Genomic DNA, 19,585 nt, shown 5'->3' with positions numbered 1-19,585 from the left:
TAGCATATCATCATGAATTACTTGCAGCAGTCATAAACTCAGTTATATTTGTGGTTTAATTCTGCAGTTCCCTTGTGCAAAGTCTGTTATTACGCAGCGTTCTCTGCCTCTTGGAAGTCATCCCAGTGCAGTTCCATTCACTTGGAGTTAAATGTTAAATGTTAAATTCTGGGTCTTGGGGTGGCAAGAAGCCTTAAAATGGAGCCAGAGAGGTTCATACGTAGGTGTGCTCATTTGCTTCAGAATGTGGCCCACACAGGGCCACGGCCTAGTTACGAGTCTCTGACATACATCTCCAATATGCCGTGTGTTTTTAATCGGGGAAGGAAACAACAGAAACAACAGCGGGTTCGGATGGCTCCCTGCAAGCCCAGCACGACCTCAGAAAAATAATTCAAAGCACAGGCCCTGCAGACAGTTGACCTCTAGTGTCCACTTTGGAGGATTGTTCACTTACTTTAGAAAGTAACTGACTTGCATCATTGCATATAAATTTCCCTCCTAAAGAGTTTGGAAATTAAGAGTAGGGAGTGAATGGTTGGACACAATGGCCCTGTTTTGATAAACTAGTCCGACAAGTCAGATTGACCAAGAATGCACACAGTTCCTTTGAACATTGCTCTTTGAACTTTATTTTATTGTCTGTCCTCTGTGATTATTTGAAGAGCTATGGAAATAGTAAACTATTTTAAAGGGAACTGTGGGTCTCTTTCACTAAGGGGGTGAAAACATGCCTTCAGTTGGGAGGTGCACATGCTGTCTGGGGCTGGGGAATCGGATGATTCCCTGTTCTGTCACCCTGTCTTCCTCCAGACTTCCCGCAGTCCCCCCAGCTCGGCCTGAACACCACACTCAGCTTTGCCACGGGGGTGCTGTGCGGGCGGCCCTCATCCCACTTCCCCTTACTTCTGAGAAAGAGAGTGAAAAAAGATTTGCCCTGCTACCCCAAGAGGCTACTTTTCCGAAGCCTGGGGAGTAAGATGGGAGGAGTTAGGAGGGGGACAAGATTTTAGGGGACAGGGGAGAGCGTTGGTGTGACTTCTCAATCAGGTCCTGCTTGATTTCCAAACCAATGAGCGGTCCCAGCTCAGATACCTGAAAGGACAGGTGGAAGTCTCCAGGAGGAGGCACTTCCTGTCAAGCCAGCCAGAGGCCTGGATTGAGAGTCTCTCAGCCCAAGTAAAGGAGAAGGAAATTCGGTAGGTGGGGGTTTGGGGAATTCTCCTAAACGCATCTCTGATTTCACCTATGAGTCTCACTGACAGTGGTCCTCAGAAGTGATCCCTTCAGGCCGGGGCTTCTGGAAGGTGGTGCTTTTCTTCCAAGACCCGGCACTAGCTGTTTATACCCAGTGCTTTGTTCCAGAATCATGGCTACTTTTCTTCTGCCACCAGCTCGGTCACACACCTCTGACACCCACAACCCCCAGACAGACCTCACAAAGCTGCAAAGCCATCAGCGGCTAAACACGCCAGTTTCCCCTTCTCAGGTCCTCGCACAGAGACACTGCCAAAAAGACACAGAAAAGAACTACACCCCCAAACATTTTGAATTCCACGGAACTTTAAATCTTCAGTTTAAATTCAAACCATATTTTCAGATTATTTTGAAGGGAACTGCTTGTGTAACCATTTTAAATGAATACCTTTCCCTTTTGATATCCTGGAGATTCCCCAGACAGCCAGCAGGTTTTAATCCATTTCAATTTGAGAACAAGCCTATTTGAGAACAAGCAGTTCTCATCACAAGGCTCCCAGCTGTGTGTGGAATTCCCTGGGCAGGGCTGGCTCTGCTGACGAGCCATTTTTCATGTGCTCGGCTCCAGTGTCAGGGCTGGGGCACAAAACCTAGTTCTGCCTCTTACTAATCATATGCGCCTGGGGAAGTTACTTAACCTCTCTGAGCCTCAGTTTCATCATCTTTAAAATGGGGATTCATATTAGAACCTGCTCTGTGGAGTGGCTGTGAACATTTGTAAATTCTTATCAAAGGTAAGCATCGAGCTTGCACATATTAAGTACCCAGTGTGATTATTAAGGCTGGCCTGGTACCTAGATTCCAAAGGTTTCTTACCAAGAGAGGCTGATTAGTTTCTGAACCAGCAACTTGGATTGTGGTTCTTTTTATGTGAATGTGGGGAATTAACTATCTCCAGGCAGGTGGTTGGGTGATCTTCCTGCTCTTGGTGAGATTTTCACCTCGGATTACCAGTCTGTAAACATACCTGGCCAAGTCCATGCCAAAGAAATTTAAGGTGTCTACACCAATTGTCCCTCCATGGCCTGCAAGTGTTGCTCCCCCAGGATGGATTAGCAAAGCTCCGAGTTTGGCGGTGTGACAGCCTGGCACCCCCTCCCCACAGCAGGCCCCATTAAGGTGGGTTATGTTGGTGGTGATGCCCAGCCCCGCAGTGTCAGCCAACAGCTCCATGCACTTCATAACAATGGCAGCACTTCCTCCCCTTCTGGTCGGTCCCACCAGCTCTGGCAGCTTCCGTGAGGGCTGCTCAGTGTGGTACCTATGCTGGGGAAGTAGGGAGGGCAGGGTGCTGAGGTCGAACCAGACTCTCCCAGCTGTCTCCCGAGCTCAGCAAACAGGGAAGTGAGGTCACTTCTCTGAGCCTCAGAAGGGAGCTAGAGTCACATGAGTCAACACATGTAGAAGGACTTTAATAGCCAGTGAGCAGGGCCAGGGCAGGACAGGGGAGGGGAGGCGTAGAAGATTTAAGGCGGCACCCACACTTGCACAACCCTAGAGAATGAATGCCTCCTTAAAGTTTGCCCCTAGGTGCCTCACCTGCGTCACCGTTGTCCTGCCCATCCAGCCAGGACCCTGGGCTTCAGACTGAGAGCCAAGCGGCTACTCCAGTTGTTTCCCTGCTTAACGTCCTTCAGTGGTGCCCCAGCATGAGTAGCAGTAGTTGTCATGTGCTATCATTACTAGTAACGATAACAGCTAACATCGATTGACTACCTGGCACCATTCTAAGCACTTTCTAGATATTAACTCATGTAGTCCTTTCAACAATTCCATTATTATCCTCATTTGCAGATAAGGAAAGTGAGGCACAGAGAAGCCAAGGAATTTGCCCCACAGGACACACCTAGTAAGTGGTACAAAGCCAGGAATTGATCCTGGGCAGTCAGGTTCTAGAATCCAAGCTCTCAACAATGACACAAAGCTGTTAAGATATGCTAGTGCCACTGGGTGAAGCCTAAACTCCAAACCAACAACCGGCCCCTGCCTCTGTCTCCAGCCTCCTCTACGTGCATTTCCTTGCCCTCTGGCCAAGCCAAACTCTCTGGAGTGATTCCAAGGAAGCCGTCTTCACACCTGTGACTTTGCACCTGCTGTTCCCTCCACCTATCCTTCCTGACATCCATTTCACTATCCTTGGCTGGCAAACATCTATGCATTTTTCTAGACCCATCTTAAGTTGTGCCTTCTCTGTGAAGTCTTACTTGACCACCCCAGACAGTTGATAACTGACCTGTTTCTTCAAGAGTAACTTGACCTTCCTAGTGCCCTCAGATTGCTGTCTATCTGATGGGGTCTGATGGGGCAGATAAAGAAGCAAACGTATATTCAACTTATGTGAGTTCAGCAATTGCCTCCTGCAGGGAGAAATCATGTAAATCGTGTGAGTGTCCCTGTGCGGTGAATGAGAGGTGGGAGGGTGAATCACCGTCCCTTCTTCTGGTGTCATTTCCTCAAGCTTTCAAGGTGTGAGCATCCACAATTTAACTGTAGTTTGCAAACCTGGCCCCTAAAATCAAATCATGCTTTAACTGGTGCTCAGCCTGAGAAGTACGGAGCTGCTGCATGGGGGAGCAAACACCAGCCACGGCCCCGTGGACTTGCTGAGAGAGTGATGTTGGTCTGCAGGGTGGTGACGTCTTCCTGAGAGAGAACAGGGCTGTTTTTGCCCCAAGTGATGTTCTTCTTATGGGCTTGCTTTGGAATCTGACTCCCACTCAGGCTGTGACTGATCAGCCAGGCTGATTCACGATTGCACTGCTTGGTTCCTGTCTGAGTCCTCGACCTCCTGGGCATCCGTCCAATATGTCTTACTGTGTATCGCCTGGTGCCCAGGCTGTGCCTAGTCCCTGGCTAGGAGCTGTTCCGTTCATCGTCGTTGGAAAGAGAGAGTGGATGAGAGCAGGGTGTCCCAGGAAACCACACCCAGATTTGAGGCAGCAGGCTCTGACCCATCTAAGAAGTTGTAAATCACATTTGTCAGTCTTTGAAACTGTATTGACACCTCTGGGAACAGAGAACTTCCTTGTGTTTATCTGGTGGAATCCCCTTCCTTTCCTCCGTTTACCTTACAAAGACACAGCATGGCAGGGAGAAGACATAACAGGGGCGTTTGTAGAATATCCTGAGATATATGAATAGTAAATGATGAATTACGAATGGTGATGGAAACAGTTGGAAATTCCCGCCAGAGAAGCCGCTGGTGAGGCAGAAACTAGGCAAGGCGTCCTAATAAGGAGAGGTCGGAAGGCAGGACAGCTGAAGAAGATTGCTGTGACTCATGAGCGCACGTGTGGTGCCTGCAAGCTTTCCGAGTGCTCGGAGACTGGCAGCCCACCCACTGCAACCATCCGTGAGGTCGCCTTGGATGTCTTTCAGCCTGTGAGACCTCGAAATCCTGCCGGAATCTGGCGCTTTGTCTGGGTTTCTGTGAACTTGGGTAATAGATCTTCCAAAATACAAAGGTCCGGGGGAGACAAAAGAAAGAGATGTTGAGGAAGAAAATGTCCATCCATTTTCTTTAAATTATAGTACATTTATCAAGGCCAGGGAGTGGGAGTGGTTGCAGGTGGCTGAGATTTATTCCACAGTGTTGGAATTTCCAGTTTCAAGGTATGATTAATGGTGGTGAGTGGGGAAGAGGAAAAATGTGCAAGCTAGATGTCATTCTCGAACTCCAAGCATTTGTGAAAACATGAGTTATAAGCTATTTTACTCAAGCAGTGGGGGTCTCTCTGCTACTTTTAATATAGTGATATAAGTACCTGGGTACTTAGAGTTGGTGGGGGGTGGGTAAGGGGGGTCCAGATTTCAAGTGTGTACACGGTTGAATCAATATCTTCTCACTCCCGCCCTCCCCCTCCAGCTGATATATTTATCACTGAGGATGAGGGGGTCAGTTGAAAATGGCAGTCCTATAGTGTCCTTGGCTGTGATCCTAGGAAACATCATGTAATAGAAACGGTGTCCTGACGCAAAGGTGCATAAGCCTTGGCTTTACAGCCCATGTGTCTTTAGCTTTAAGTGTTCCCTGGGCTCTGAGCTGGAAGCCAGGTGTGGATTCTCTGGCCTGGGGCCCTGAAAGAGAGATATGAACTGTGGCCTGACCACAGAACATGCTGGGTTGGGCATCTTGAAATCAGAGCACAGAAACATGGTAGGATGGTAAAAGTACGCCCCAAGTGAGTCGTTTAACCCCTACAAGGCTTCATCTGCTTTCTTTCCAAAAAGGAGTTTGGATGAAAATCTGAGTTATTTAGACCCAAAATAAAAAATGTAAGCAACAGAGGTATCATTAGCGATTCATGAAGGAAGAACTGGCATATTCAATTATTAGAGCTGGGACAATTGCCTTTCCATATGGAATAAATAAATAAAAGGGAATCCCAACCTCCAATTATAGGGGGAGAAAAAGTGTTTCCAATACAGATTCCCAGGTCCCACATTGGATCTACTGTGACTTGGAACTTCATCATTTTTTAAAAATATCTTTTTATTGAAGTATAGTCAGTTTACAATGTTATGTCAATTTCTGGTGTATTCATCATTTTTAAAGCCCTCCACAGACCATTTAGAAACCCCTACTCTATAAACTATTAACTCCCTAGGGGCAGGGACTCCGGCTGTTTTTGTCATTAAATCATTTGCACTAAGGATGATCCCTGGACCGTAGTTTGAACCCAGAAAATGTTTGAATGAATAGATGATTTCAAAGATTCTAAAAGAAAAAATGAATTTCTAAAAAAAGATTATACATTTTTCTTTGGCTCTCATTGATAATGGAATCAACTGTCATATATGCAGAATTATTTGTGGTGCTGACCTGGAGGAAAGCAGGAGAGAAGAACTGAATGGGGAAATTTTAGTGAGATTAGCCTTTTCTTCTCAACATCTCATTTAAAGCTATTTGAAATTATTACCCATACCTTGGGAGAAACTAGGCCCACTCCCAAAATATTATTAAACCATATTTTGACTGTAGTCGTGATTATTCTTTTTTTCATTTATTAGGTGCCTACTTTGTGTAGAAACACAATATCTCCAGCACAAGTTTTTTCCCCTCTTTTTTATTTATTAAGGCATAACTTACACATAATAAACTTCACCAATTTTGTGTACAGTTTGATGGGTTGTAGCATTTGTGTACAACCTATAATCACCACCGTGGTCAAGATACCGAATGGTTTTCTCAGCCTGCAGAGTCTCCTCGGCCCCTTTGTATTCCATCCCCTCCGTCCACCTCCAGCCTCAGGGAACCGCTGATCTTCTCTGTGTCTAACACTCAATTGAAATAATAATCATAATTGTAGGGTCAGGCATTTTTTAATGTTTTGGCCAAAGGGTGTAAAAACAGACAGGGGAGAAATGAGAATGAGGAAAAAATTGGTAACTTAGCCAGCGAGGCTGCAGCCCTGAGACTGATGACAGCTTCACTTGAGAGTGTCGGAGGCCCTGGGAGAGCATGCTGAGCCTTCGGAGATGGGGTGCTCCAAAGATTTTTTTTTTACAAATAACATGGTTAGACATTTCTATAATTACATAAAGAGAATGCAAGGGTTGATGTATATGGCTCAGATCTGACAAGTGGATTTCTAAACATGCATCTGGACTCATTCTTAACCTGGTATCTTAAGGAACCCCTGGGCCATCTGATCTCTCAGAAATTCCCAATGGCCATGGCTGCTTGAAGATGAAGCATTTGAGTAAAGAAACTTCTGCCTCAGAGGATATTTTCTCTTTCTGAGGCTATAAATTAAAAAGCTCAGAGTCCCTGGTTCCCAGCAAGATTTATTAGCCCAAACTGAAATACAGGAGTGATGATATGTCTACGAAAAACCAAGTGCAGCAAAGACAAGAATGTGGAGATTTTGTATGTCGCTTGGGAAGCTCATAAAATCTGCCTGCATGTGGGCACCAGGCACTGTTTGGGTCCTTAAGCTACCACTGAAAAGGACAGGCAAAACCCTGCTGCCTTCCTGTAGGCAGTAGCTCACGTTCTGATAGCAAGAGGTAGGAACAAGTTACACGGTGCTTTCAGAGAGGAGAGCAGGGATAAACAGAGAGCACGTGCAGGACAATTGGGGTGAGGGTGGGAGGAGCACTTTAGGTGGCTGGTCAGCGAAGGCTGCTCTGAAGAGGTGATTTTTTTTTTTTTACATTTTTATTGATTCATAATCATTTTACAGTGTTGTGTCAAATTCCAGTGTTCAGTACAATTTTTCAGTCATACATGGACATATACACACTCATTGTCACATTTTTTTCTCTGTGATTTATCATAACATTTTGTGTATATTTCCCTGTGCTATACAGCTGAAGAGGTGATCTTTGAGTGAGATCCAAATAACAAAAAGGAACCAGCTCTTGCAAGAGAAAGAGCATTTTGGGAATCAAGACTGGCACATGCAAAGGCCCTGAGGTACAAGAGAGGTTGGCATGTTCAAGAAAGAAGGCAAAAGTGGCCCAAGCACAGTGACCAAGATGAAGAAGGGTACAAGCTGAGGTTGGAGAGATAAGAAGTCTTGCTCCAAAAGTGTAAACCTGAGCCCTCTTGAAAACAAAGTCACAAGTCAGCTGTTCTGGTGCCCCTGCACTCTGAGAGATATATGTGGTTGGGCTGCAGCTGGGAATACTTACATCTGCAAAATCACTTACTTCCTCAGAAACTGATCATAGACCCTGAACTGGCAGGGAACACAGAGCTAGTCTAGCCCAACCCCCTCATTTTACAAACGAAGGAACAGAGGCCCAAAGAGGGTAAAGTTCTTCCCCGATAAACTAGAGGAAATATTTGCAGTTCATTATCACAGGTTGAGAGATCAATTTCTGCCCTATATAAAGAGCTGCTGGCTGGAGGGACTGGAGCAGGGAGAAGAGGGGGAGAGAGGGCTACATGAAGAGGTTGACAAAAATCCAAGTGTTTGATCCCGCACAGCTGCTGGGCAGGGGGGACACGGGTGCAGTTGGTTGTGCGCTGAGCGGAAGGAGAAGTGCATCCAGCGCTCGGGCAGGCCAGCAGTTCCCGTAAAGCGCATGGTTGGTCATAAACTGGGAAAAGCTCAAATGTCACTGAACAGGTGCCTGGATAAATAAATGGCGGCCTCTCCAGACAACAGAATACTGCTCAGTAATAAAAAGGAACAAACCACTGATCCACACAGTAACGTGGGTGACTCACATGTGCTGAGCAAAAGAAGCCAGCTACAAAAGGGAGCACCCTGTTTTACAGGAAGGTCCATGTCGGGCAAAACTACTTGACAGTTTTCTGGGAACAGTAGTAGAGGTGAACTGCAGAGGGCACCAAGGGAGCTTTTGGGGGTGATCAGTGTTTTTCTATCTTGAGTGTGGTGGTGGTTACACGTGTGTACACTTGTGTCAAAACTCTTCAATGGGTCCTTTTTTAATGTATGTAAATTATATCTCAATTAAGTTGGTTTTTAAAATAAATTTTTGAAAGGAGGGGAAAAGGCAGAGCTTTTGGATAAATTGCTCTTCTCTAGCTAAATGCTTACTGAGCAACTCCGTGTACAGGCACCATAACAGGGGCAGACCAGCCGTTCCTGCGAGCCCCTGGGCTCCCTCCTCCCACCATCCACTGCCCCCAGCCGGTCAGCCCCCCGGAGACCACAGTCAGAGCCCAAGTCAGGGAGGGGACAGTGGCTACTCAAGGGGAAAAGTGGCTCTTCCTTTTGGTCTGAGGGACGTGAAAATCCCTAAAGCAAAGGAAATGGGAAGGAGGTTGGGCTTGTTGCTGAATCAGGGCCCGGTCCTGCCCAGCAGGCACCCACCCTACTGTTTAGTAACCCACTCTCTTGCTTGATACTGTTTGTTCAGATAATTTCGCTGACCCCCAGTCTGAGATATGAGCATTACATGGCTCTAACTTTCCAAGTTCATAGACACAATAGGTTAATATCTAGTTTCTGCAAGTTGTCCTGGCCTCCACTCCTGCATGTATGTATGTATGCAGTGGGAGTATGAAGCACCCAGGGCAGGGGACAGCGGCTCTTTGCAGGAAAACGTGTCTCTCTGCGGAAAGACGGTTCCTGTGTATGGTCTTTCATGTGCAGCCATACCGTGAAGAGGTGTGGCGGTTTCTGTGATCGCTATTTGATCCTGCGCAGATGGGGTACTTGAAACCATACTGCTCCGACACTTAGGATGTGGTACAGTGTCTGTAATTTTTAGGAAAATTAATAAACCAAACACAAGACACATGTCAATGCCCAGCCCATGGCAAGGACAGCACTGTCATTTTGCATCCTCCGCCATCTCAGACCAGGGAGGAAGGAACAAAGTTCAAGGAGGTCATCCTCCTAGACCAGCTGAGGGGATGGCAGCAGGTTGGCAGACCTAACTGGTCCTGTTCACTCCATTTTCCTTCCTTCCTCCAGAAGCTTATGAGATCGCTCTGCCACCTGGAAGCGGCATTTCAGTTCTCATAAAGCCCGGGACCCCAACTCTGCCAGTAAAGGTCTGTTACATCATCATTTCCACAAGACGGGAAACCAAGCTGTCCATCAAAGCCGGAGAGAGTAGAGTCTTTTCCTTTAGCTGCCAGAATCCAGAGAATCACTTTGTCATTGAGATCCAGAAGAATATTGGTAAGTACACACTCTTGGACTGCTTGGCCTCCCCGCCTGTCTTTCCCATGCTCAGCCAGCCTCTGCTGCTAACAGATAAGATCTGTTCTGAAATGGCAAAATCTTCAGCTCTTGTGTGGCCAATCACGATTCTCAGTGTTTTACATGGTTTCAGTCATTTAATCCTCAAAGTAGCCCTGGGAGAAGTTCACAGAGAGAGTAAGTTGTGTAAGATGGCGCAGCTAGGAAGTAGCAGCACTGGAAGCCAGGCGCTCTGGATCCAGAGTCCTGGCCTGTAACCACTATGCCACGCAGTTTTCTGACCAAGCTACAGACACCTGGGCGGTGCTCTGTCTGATGTGCTAAAAACTTCTGGCTGAGCAGGAGCAAAAGTCAAGGAAGTTGGAGGACAAAAGAATTGAAGGTTGAGAAGATAAGAGTGAGGAAACGGGTCCACAAGGCACAAGGGGAAAAACGGCAACTTTGCAGGCGGAGGGACCTGGGTTTGGCTTCAAGCTCCAGGGCTGCTGATCATGTGACCTGATCTCTGTGACTTTGTTTTCTAGTCTGTCAAATAGGAGTCACTGTACCAACCAGCAGGGGTGTTTTGAGGTTGAAATAAAATAATAGATTGAGAGTGTATGACACACCAGAATTCAAAAAACTGTAGGTATTTGGTATCATTATGATTCATAATTTGAGCTTGGGATAGGAGATTGACAAAAGAAATAATAATTGGGCAAAAAGAATTAAAGGTATACTTTCCCAATCATTTCAAGACAGGATGCCAGCGAGGAACTACTAGCTGTATTAACAACAGAGAGAACACTCTTTTGATCTAATCAAAGCCATACTCAGAAAATTTCTTCACCTTTAGGTGGAAATAAATGAGTCAGGAACAGATCAATGAGGAAGAAAAAGGATAAAATAAACCTTAGGAAGAAGGAATTCATAAAAATAAAGGGGGAATTTAAAGTACCTAAAAGGGTTTTTAAAACTATGTTTGAAAACTAAAGCCAAGACCTGTTCTCTGTAGAGACCAATTAAATAAACAAATCTCTGACTAGTCTCCTGGAAAAAAGAGAAATTACAAATACACAGCATTGAATGCATAAACATGGATTTAATGACATACCCAAAGGTGATTTCCAAAATTTTAAGGAACTATGTACATTATGATAATAAATGCAAACATCTGAATGACAGGATGATTTCCAGGGAAAATTTAATGGGTCAGATTGACTCAAAGAAAGGTAGGAAACCTGAATAAACAACATAACCAGGAGGGAAAAAATGTCCAAGGTGAAGGAGAAGAGGGTTTGGCTTAGTTAGAGATGGTTTCATAGAAGAGTCCTATAAAACTCCGAGTAGTAGGTAATTTCCATGATGCTTAAACCATTCTAGAGGAAGGTTTGACGAACTTTCTCTGCAAAAGGCCGGATAGTAAATATCTTAGGCATCATGGACCAGATGGTCTTAGTCACAACTCCTCAGCTCTGCTGTTAAAGTACAAAATCTACTAGAGACAATAGATAAACAAATGGGTAATGAACATCCCACATGTTTATTAACAATAACAGGTGTCTGGCTGGATTTGGCACACGAGCTATTGTTTGCCAAACCCCATTCTAGAGCATTGAAAGGGGTAAAGTTTCACAGTTCATTTTTATAAGGATCTTACAACTCTGATGTCAGAATCTTCCACCGAATAAGAAAGAGAACCATAGACCAATCTCTTATGAATATACATATCAAAAAATCCTGATTAATATATAAGTATATCAAATCCAAAAATTAGGGCTTGTTGGAAGACTGGAAGGGTAGTTCACCATTAGCCAGTCAGTTAATGTGTACTGCCTTGTGTTATTAAGTGAGAGGGAAGAAACTGCATTTGATCACTATAGTAGATGATTTTAAATGTTTTTAATAAAATTCTCTTACACCTGCCTCCCACAGATTCCCTCAAACCCGCCTCCCTCAGGTTCCTCACACTTTCCTCCCCTCAAAGTTCCTCACACACACCCCTCCAAAATAAAAGAAGTTCTAGTTAAATACTTGGAGATATTCTTAATAAATGCATAGCATGTATATGAAGCAAGATATACAATTTTACTGAAAGGCAAAAGAGAAGAAGTTAATAAATGGAGCAATACACCCTTTTCCTTGGTGAAAATCTCAGTATGTAAAAATATGATATAAAAATCATCATTTCTCCCTCAAGTTAATTTCTCAGTTTAAGTCAATTACAATTAAAATCTCAATAAAGCTTTTATACAGCTGAGGGGATTATTGATATACTTAAGAATTCAAAGGAATGTCTTGTTCCTATTATAAGAATGAAGTTAATCTATGTATTTGACATAGAAAGACCCAGATCATTTTGTTCTGTGAAAACCATGCAACTTATAAGAGGAAAAGAGTTTATGTAGTTTAATCTCACTTTATTCAGTTTAATCTCACTTTATTGAATATTTATAATCATATTGAGCCCAAAGTCTGGAGGGATAAACACCAAAATGCTAATGTTATATTATTTCTGTAGTGAGTCTGGGAGAGGAACAGGTAACATTCATTTTTGTCTTTCTGTTTGCCTGTCCTGTCATTTTTTTTTTACAAGCACTTACTTTTATAATCATTAAGCCAAGAAAGTATCATTTTATAAAAGGAATAGGGTACCACATCTCATCTCACAAGACTAGGATGCCACACACAGTTTACCATATAATAAAGACTCATGCTCAAAATTTTTGCAAATGATAAAATTTTTAGATTATAAATCTAGACATTGGAATCAAGTTCACTGTTCTACTTGCCTCTCATTTTTAAAACCTTTTCTGAATAAACATCCTGAAAATTTCAAAGTTTGGCCCCTCTGTTGTCATCCCTCTTGAAGGGCCCCATTGAAGCTAATGAATGTAGAAGTCAGTGCTGGGGGAAAGGAGTTGTGAATCACTTCAGAAATGACCCGTCTCATCCTCTGGTTAGAAATCATTTTAGATATTCAACGTCTTTGCACTGGATGGGGAACAGGAGAAGACTTGGAGGCATGCCCATCATATTGACTACTTTCATTTGTGTGTCCATTCCAAAAACAAAGCTCTTAGCAACAAACTAAAAGGTGCTTACACACCCTGACACCCCCCAGGGTCTCATGGCTTGTGGCAGAGCCATGGTTGGGAGGAGATGGGGCTTTTGGACTCCAGGTTCTTGGGATGGAATTAAATCAGAACCTCTGGAGTGGCCCAAGCTCAGGTGGTAAATTTTTTAAATGTCCACAAGTGAATCTAGTGTGGAACCAGGGCTGTGAACCACTACCTTAACAGGGTTAAGTGATCCCACAGGACACGGGGACCCAGTAAGAGCTACTCCATGTGGCTCTGGGCACACGGGAGGTGCAGGTGGAAAGCTATGAAAGAACTTGATAAAAACAGTGAAGTTTCCATGAGCTCCTAAAAATAGGTACTGTCTTTACCTACACACAAAATCTCAGTTTACCCTAGTCACCTTCTTATCCAACCTTGTTTTACTGGTTAAGCAGCTCAGTCTGTTGACAAGCGTGCACATTGACTAAACGCAGCCTGGGCTTTTGTCCTGAGATCATGTGCACCTCAAGTGCCACACCCGTCACCCGGACTCAAGGGCTGCTTTGCCTAAATGAGAGGTTTAGTGTGATGACCTCAGAGGTCCTAGCAGCTCTGAAATTCTCCCATAATTCCATCGAGGTGGCAATAGTTTCAGATACCCCACGAGAGCAGCAGTAAAGACTTGTGGATTATTATTACAGTGGCCAGAGTCCATCGCACCTTTCAGATTCCCTGTACTCGGGACAACAAAAGCCCCGCTGTTAGGCTGCCTGGTTTCTGTTACTTCTTTTGCATGTTCTCGCTCACTGCCTCCCTGACAGCAACGTTCTTCCCTGTGTTTTAAAAGGCTTAGGAAACAAAGTACATCAAAGGTTGTCATTAGTTGTTAGCCTTTGGGGAAAAAATAATTCACCTGCAGTGGTAATAAAATACCAGCATTAAAGTCACGAGGCAAGATGACTGTGCCTCCGGGTTCCAGCCATTTAGGGGTTGTACATTCGGTGTATACTCAGTCGTTGATGAGTGTGTTGATGGGAAAACCATTTTTAAAAGGTAGAGCTTAGAGCAGCACCCTAAAAATTGTGAAATCATGACTTGCAGGATAGAGGAAGCAGGGTATCCCAAAGCACAGGCCCCGCTGCAAGGGGGCCTCCCTGTAGCTTCTGGTGAGGCCTGGGCGCGGGCCCACCAGCTGGACTCCACCAACTTGCTCTGGGAAGCAATGCGGCTTTCCCCTCAGTATCCAAAAGCAGAGTGTTCCTATGACATTCTTCACAAGGCAAAATGGCATGAAGCGAAGAAGCAACCTGAGGACATGTTTTGCTAACGGATACACACAGTAAATCGAGATAAAGCGCAGGTGCTCACAGACACAGCTCAGAGCTGCGGCGGCTTGATGCTGGAATGCCGAGTGCAGTTCCCGGGGAAGGAGGTGCGTGCTGCCTCTGTGACAGCTCCCTGCAAAATACACACTAAACGCTATTTGCACTATTTTTTTTTTCATAAAAGCGAGAATCCTCTTTGGATTTATTTTGGTTGTCAGAAACGGGTACTAACATTAAGTCTTCCATAAAAGCAAAGTGATGTAAAGCTGACTTTTAAAAAGCAGGGAGACCTGTAGCGAGGAGGTGACCTGGGTCTGGTTCCCTGGTAGCAGAGTATGATGTGGGGATTCTGCTTTTTAAGTCATTTATCAAGAAAGCGCCTTTGAAAGAAACTTAGTCGGGATGGTGGGATGGTGTCAGGGGCAGGGAAACCTCTCAGGCTTTTCTGCCCCAAGGCAGAGGGCTGCTCCCTCCTCCCCTGCCAAGGCACTTTCCCAGAGAGGGGGGGCCTCCGCGAGCCGCTGGCAGCCAGCACCCACCCAGCCAGAAGATGGGTGGCCCCCTGGTGGAACACCACCCCCTAAAGTGACCACTGCAGGGGCTGAGGTGGGGAAGTGGGGGGCCCAGTAGCATTTGTGACCAGACTGTTTTGTGACTGTGTTTCAGACTGCATGTCAGGCCCATGTCCTTCTGGAGAGGTTCAGCTTCAGCCCTCAACGTCGGTGTTGCCCGCCCTCAACAGGACCTTCGTCTGGGATGTCAAAGCTCACAAGAGCATCGGTCTGGAGCTGCAGTTCTCCCTCCCACGCCTGAGGCAGGTCGGGCCGGGGGAGAGCTGCCCAGACGGAGTCACTCACGACATCAGCGGCCGCCTGGACGCCACGGTGGTCAGGATTGGAACCTTCTGCAGCAACGGCACTGTGTCCCGGATCAAGATGCAAGAGGGAGTGAAAATGGCCTTGCACCTGCCCTGGTTCAACAACAGGAACGTCTCCGGCTTCAGCATCACAAACCGATCATCAGTAAAACGTGAGCGCGCCAGGCCTTCCCTGCTGTTTGCTGAGGTTGAAACCTACCAAATCACCCTTGTTCTCGGTTCAGAAGTGGTCAGATGTTGGCAGTGTTGTACGATTCCATCTGAATACCTTAAAGGAAGTCCCACTCTCCTGTAAGGATGTGGGCCACTCATGACGTGAACCCCCCTTCTCTACTAAACAAACCGGGAAATGGCTTTTCCTTGTCCTTTGTATGTGAGACTTGTTTTCAAGAAATGAAATGGGACTGGTTGTATAGACCTACCGCTTGTTTACTCCATTTCTCAGGTCTTTGTCCTGTCTCCTGCCTCTTCCACGTTGTCTAGAATTGTATCGGTGGTGTGCTAGAGTGGCTCACAGCGGCTCATAAGTGCCGATGGTTAAATGTTCTGCAATTTTGTAAGCTGGTGTTAAACAGAGCCGTTACTAAAAATCCAGTTACATAAACTTAAATTAATTAGTTTAGAAACAAAGGTAATAAGTGTGCAGAACTCATGCCTTCCTAGTTACTGTACTGCATTTGACTGTTCTCTGTGCTTTGAGGTTATACATGCCCATTGGGTCTGGGTGGTGGAAACACTGTGATGTGAGAGGCTGCCCGTCTCCTCCCAACTCCACGTTCATCATCTCCCATTGGAAGCTCGAAATCAGCTAGAGTGGGAGTCTTGACGCCAAGGAAATGGGCGGACGCTACAAGTTAGGGCTTTATTTTTTTCCCCTGCTGGGTTGATTATTAAACATTTACTCACACACCACTGACCCATCCTCATTCTCACTCTCTACCTTGAGTGTAAACGTACCTCATCCAGACCCGCTGCTCAGGACGGGAGACCCACCGTCACCTCTTCTCTAGCCTCGTTCCCGCAGCCATGGATGACCCAGCCAGGGGCTAATCGCCTCCTATTCTCTCTTGTTTGGGTTCTGCCCTGACAGGCCTGTGCATCATCGAGTCTGTGTTCGAGGGTGAAGGCTCAGCTACCCTGATGTCTGCCAACTACCCAGATGGCTTCCCCGAGGACGAGCTCATGACGTGGCAGTTCATCGTTCCCGCGCACCTGCGGGCCAGCGTCTCCTTCCTCCACTTCAGCGTCTCCAACTGCGTGAAGAAGGAGGAGCGGGTCGAGTACTACATCCCAGGCTCCACCACCAACCCCGAGGTGTTCAAGTTGGAGGACAAGCAACCTGGGAACATGGCCGGGAACTTCAACCTCTCTTTGCAGGGCTGTGACCAAGATGCCCAAAATCCAGGGATCCTCCGGCTGCAGTTTCAAGTTTTGGTCCAACGTCCACAAAATGAAAGCAGTAAGTGAGCCCCATGTTCCTTTTCCTCCCCCTCCTCCCCAGTGCCTTTTTTCCTTCCTGGGTTAGTCTGCTTCGGGTGAGTTTCCCTTCCTACTACCTCTCCCCTGTGGCTCTGGCACACTTGGACGCTGGACCCTGTAAGAGTTTCAGGAAGTGCGTTGCTAGGCAGTGAGGCCACATCTTTGGTGAATGCTGGGCCTGCCGTTTCATTTCAGCACAAAAAGAAGCTAACACAATCTTGCATTCAAGGTGCTAAGTTACTTTTAATGAAGGTGTTAAAAGGTTACTTTTTAGATCTCATGTCTGGACTGACCCTACACTGTGAATCAGGATGTTGTCAGCACCGTGATCTGTGACAATAACATTTTTATTGGCTGAGTGCCCCATACCATGGGCACACACCTTGCGTGCCAAGCCCTGCCCTAAACACAATACTTACAGTCTCAGCTAATCCTTATTACAACCTTGTAGGGGAGACAGGAGTAATCTTCATTTATTGATGAGAAACCAGATTCAGAGAGGTTATGGAACTAGCCCAACATCACACAGCTTGCCAGGAGCAGAGCAAGCTCAGAACCCAGAGCCTATGCTTCTGGACCACACAGAACCCCAGGTGGGTTGGTGAGAATGAGGTGAGTTGTATATCATTCCACACACGTTTACTGAGATGCCTGAACCTAAAGCAGGGTCATTGGGCCCTCCTGCAGCAAGGCAATGTGCCCAGGACACACCACTGAAGGAAGCACCGGCTCTGGGGAGCTCACTCTTACGGAGGCTCTCACCTCAGACTTGTGTAAGTACAAGTCAGCCCCCCAAAGCAAGCACCTCCTTAAACTTGCTGAGTGCCTTCCTTGCCTCACGAAGGGGAGTGGCATGGATCTTGAGATAAAAGGTACGAGATGAATACAGAGTGGCTGTTCCCGGGCTCATCTGTGAGCTGGAGTCTGTGAGTTGTGACAAGTTGTCTTGAACCAGGACACCTGTGACGTGTGCTGAGGATGGGTTCTGCCCACAGGGCTGGTTCTCATCCCTGTTTTTATTATTATTTACTTCCGGGAAGTAGACAGAACCAGGCAGAAAAAGTAGGTGGGAGTGTGGAATGGCATGCTGTTTATTGTTGGCGGCTGATAAACATCTGAAAAGAGACCATGTGGGGATCCACTCCCAGGGTCGCCCCTCTGACCCTGTCTTGGGAGTGCCTGGTCCACACCCTACTTGGAGCCTGGCTGCCTGGGAAGCCTCAGTGCCTCCATATCCTGACCCAAGATTCCTCCTAGTCCACAATAACCGTGTAGAAGGCATAACTGTACATACCTGTGTGTGTGCACGTATGTCCATTGATACATTTTCACGACTCCACTGTCACAATTTTATCATCAGAATGTTGAAAACAGCCACGAAAGGATTCAGAAATGGAGTGGGTTTGAATTTTAGAAGATGGAGGGTTTGTTTATCATCTCAGTCTTGGTGATGTGCTGCTGAATAATTCTGTTTCCTGTAACATCAGCTGGATTGATGTCTAGGTCTAATCAAATTGTTAAACATACCGTTACCAGCATCAGAAGGGTATGGCTTCAGTTTTGAGGTAAGTAATAGTTAACTGCACTTTAGATGTGTTTAGCAATGTCCAGGCTTTACATAAAGTAGAGTTTGCATTTTTCTAGAGCGAGCAGACTTGGTCAGCAGGAGTATCTTTAGGGGTAAAGTTAGGCTAGGCTGGACTCCCCGAGAGCTCTGATTTCCAGACAGCTCCATCTTGATCATTCGAACCCCAATGTGGACCCTAAACTTCAAGAGATTGCCCAAGACAGCCAGCCCTGTGCACCCACACATTTGTCTGGTTCTGTAAATATGTGTGGACAGCTTGTTTTGCAGGCATCATAGCGCAGTGGTTAAGGGCACCCACTCTGAAGCTGGCCCGAGTGGATTTGAAACCCTGGTTCCCCTACTTACCACGTGGTCCTGGTAAATCGAGTGTGTGACTCAGTTCATTTTAAAATCGAGATAATAGAACTGAGCTTGTAGGGGTGTTGTGAGGATGACATGAGGTAGCAGTGCTTAGCAGGTAGTAAGCACTCTTTAAATGTTATCCTGCAGGGTTCAAGGTCAAGGACAGGGTACAGAGTTGGAAAAGACCCAGCACTTGTCCTTAGAGATTAGACTACAACTCAGAAGAGATATGAGACTTGTAGGAAGTGGGAGGTCACATCCCAGAAGGCTTTTCTTCTCTTTTTTTTTGTTTTCATATCTTGATTTTGTTTTAATAATTGCAACCTTTGTCCCCTATTGGTGTAACATTTGGTCTCTATGTGGGTAGCCATTGCTCCACAGGCTCCTCTGGAGATACAGCGGATACTTGTAGGGGCCCAGGACTCTCTGTCACTGGGATGGACGGAGTTCTCCAGGGTGGGGTCCCTTGGTTCTGCTCCAGCTGCTTCTGTCTGCTGTTTTCATTCACTGTCTTCATCAGCTGGTGGTAGCAATTACTGTGGGTCTTGTTTCTCTCATGCACATTCTTGCCCAGGTGATAGATGTTTCAGAGGAGATTTTGGTTGGCATCTCTGGCTGCTTGGCTGACTTCCACACCTTGGCACTGTCTCCGCACTTGTGTTGGCAGCGGGTCATCCTCTCCGTCCTTTTCTGAGTGCTTGTGGATGGCTGTTGCCCACTTGCGTTTGGTTGTTCCACACTTGTGGTTGGTTGGAACTGCGGTTTGCCAGTAATTTCAGCCATGCTGAAGCCTCCCAGGGGTCCACCCCAGGGTTCCTGGCATCCCTGTGTGTACCCTTTCCTAGGCAATGAGGAGCCACACCCTTCAGCTTTGTTTGGTCATCAAGTCACTGCTCCAGCCAGTGGTAGCCCTGAGATGGCTTAGAAGTCACAAAGCACCACTCCCAACCCCTTGGGGGGCGGTGAGAGGGGGAGCAGGATGCACAAGGAAATGTCTGTGGGTGATGAATACATTCACTATCCTGATTGTGTCGATGTATATACAGGTGTAT

General features: G+C 46.2%; 1 protein-coding gene and 1 long non-coding RNA gene across 3 annotated transcripts in view; one reads left to right on the top strand and one right to left on the bottom strand.

Annotated features, from left to right (window-relative positions):
- The window catches only part of CDCP1 (CUB domain containing protein 1), a 56,618-nt gene that overhangs the window by 16,896 nt on the left and 20,137 nt on the right, over nt 1-19,585 (top strand). For both annotated transcript variants that reach the window (XM_072941106.1, XM_072941108.1), the window contains exons 2-4: nt 9,651-9,860; nt 14,914-15,276; nt 16,215-16,583. In XM_072941106.1, the coding sequence (XP_072797207.1) occupies nt 9,651-9,860; nt 14,914-15,276; nt 16,215-16,583 (942 nt within the window). The remainder of the gene's footprint in view (nt 1-9,650; nt 9,861-14,913; nt 15,277-16,214; nt 16,584-19,585) is intronic.
- Nucleotides 15,973-19,394, bottom strand: LOC140686738 (uncharacterized). The gene is made up of 2 exons (XR_012060609.1): nt 17,898-19,394; nt 15,973-16,377 (listed from the first exon to the last, which is right to left on the bottom strand). It is a non-coding gene; the product is annotated as an uncharacterized lncRNA (long non-coding RNA).

The sequence above is a fragment of the Vicugna pacos genome, chromosome 17, assembly GCF_048564905.1.
Source record: "Vicugna pacos chromosome 17, VicPac4, whole genome shotgun sequence".
Taxonomy (NCBI): Eukaryota; Metazoa; Chordata; class Mammalia; order Artiodactyla; family Camelidae; genus Vicugna; species Vicugna pacos.
This window is presented reverse-complemented; position numbering and strand designations above follow the sequence as displayed.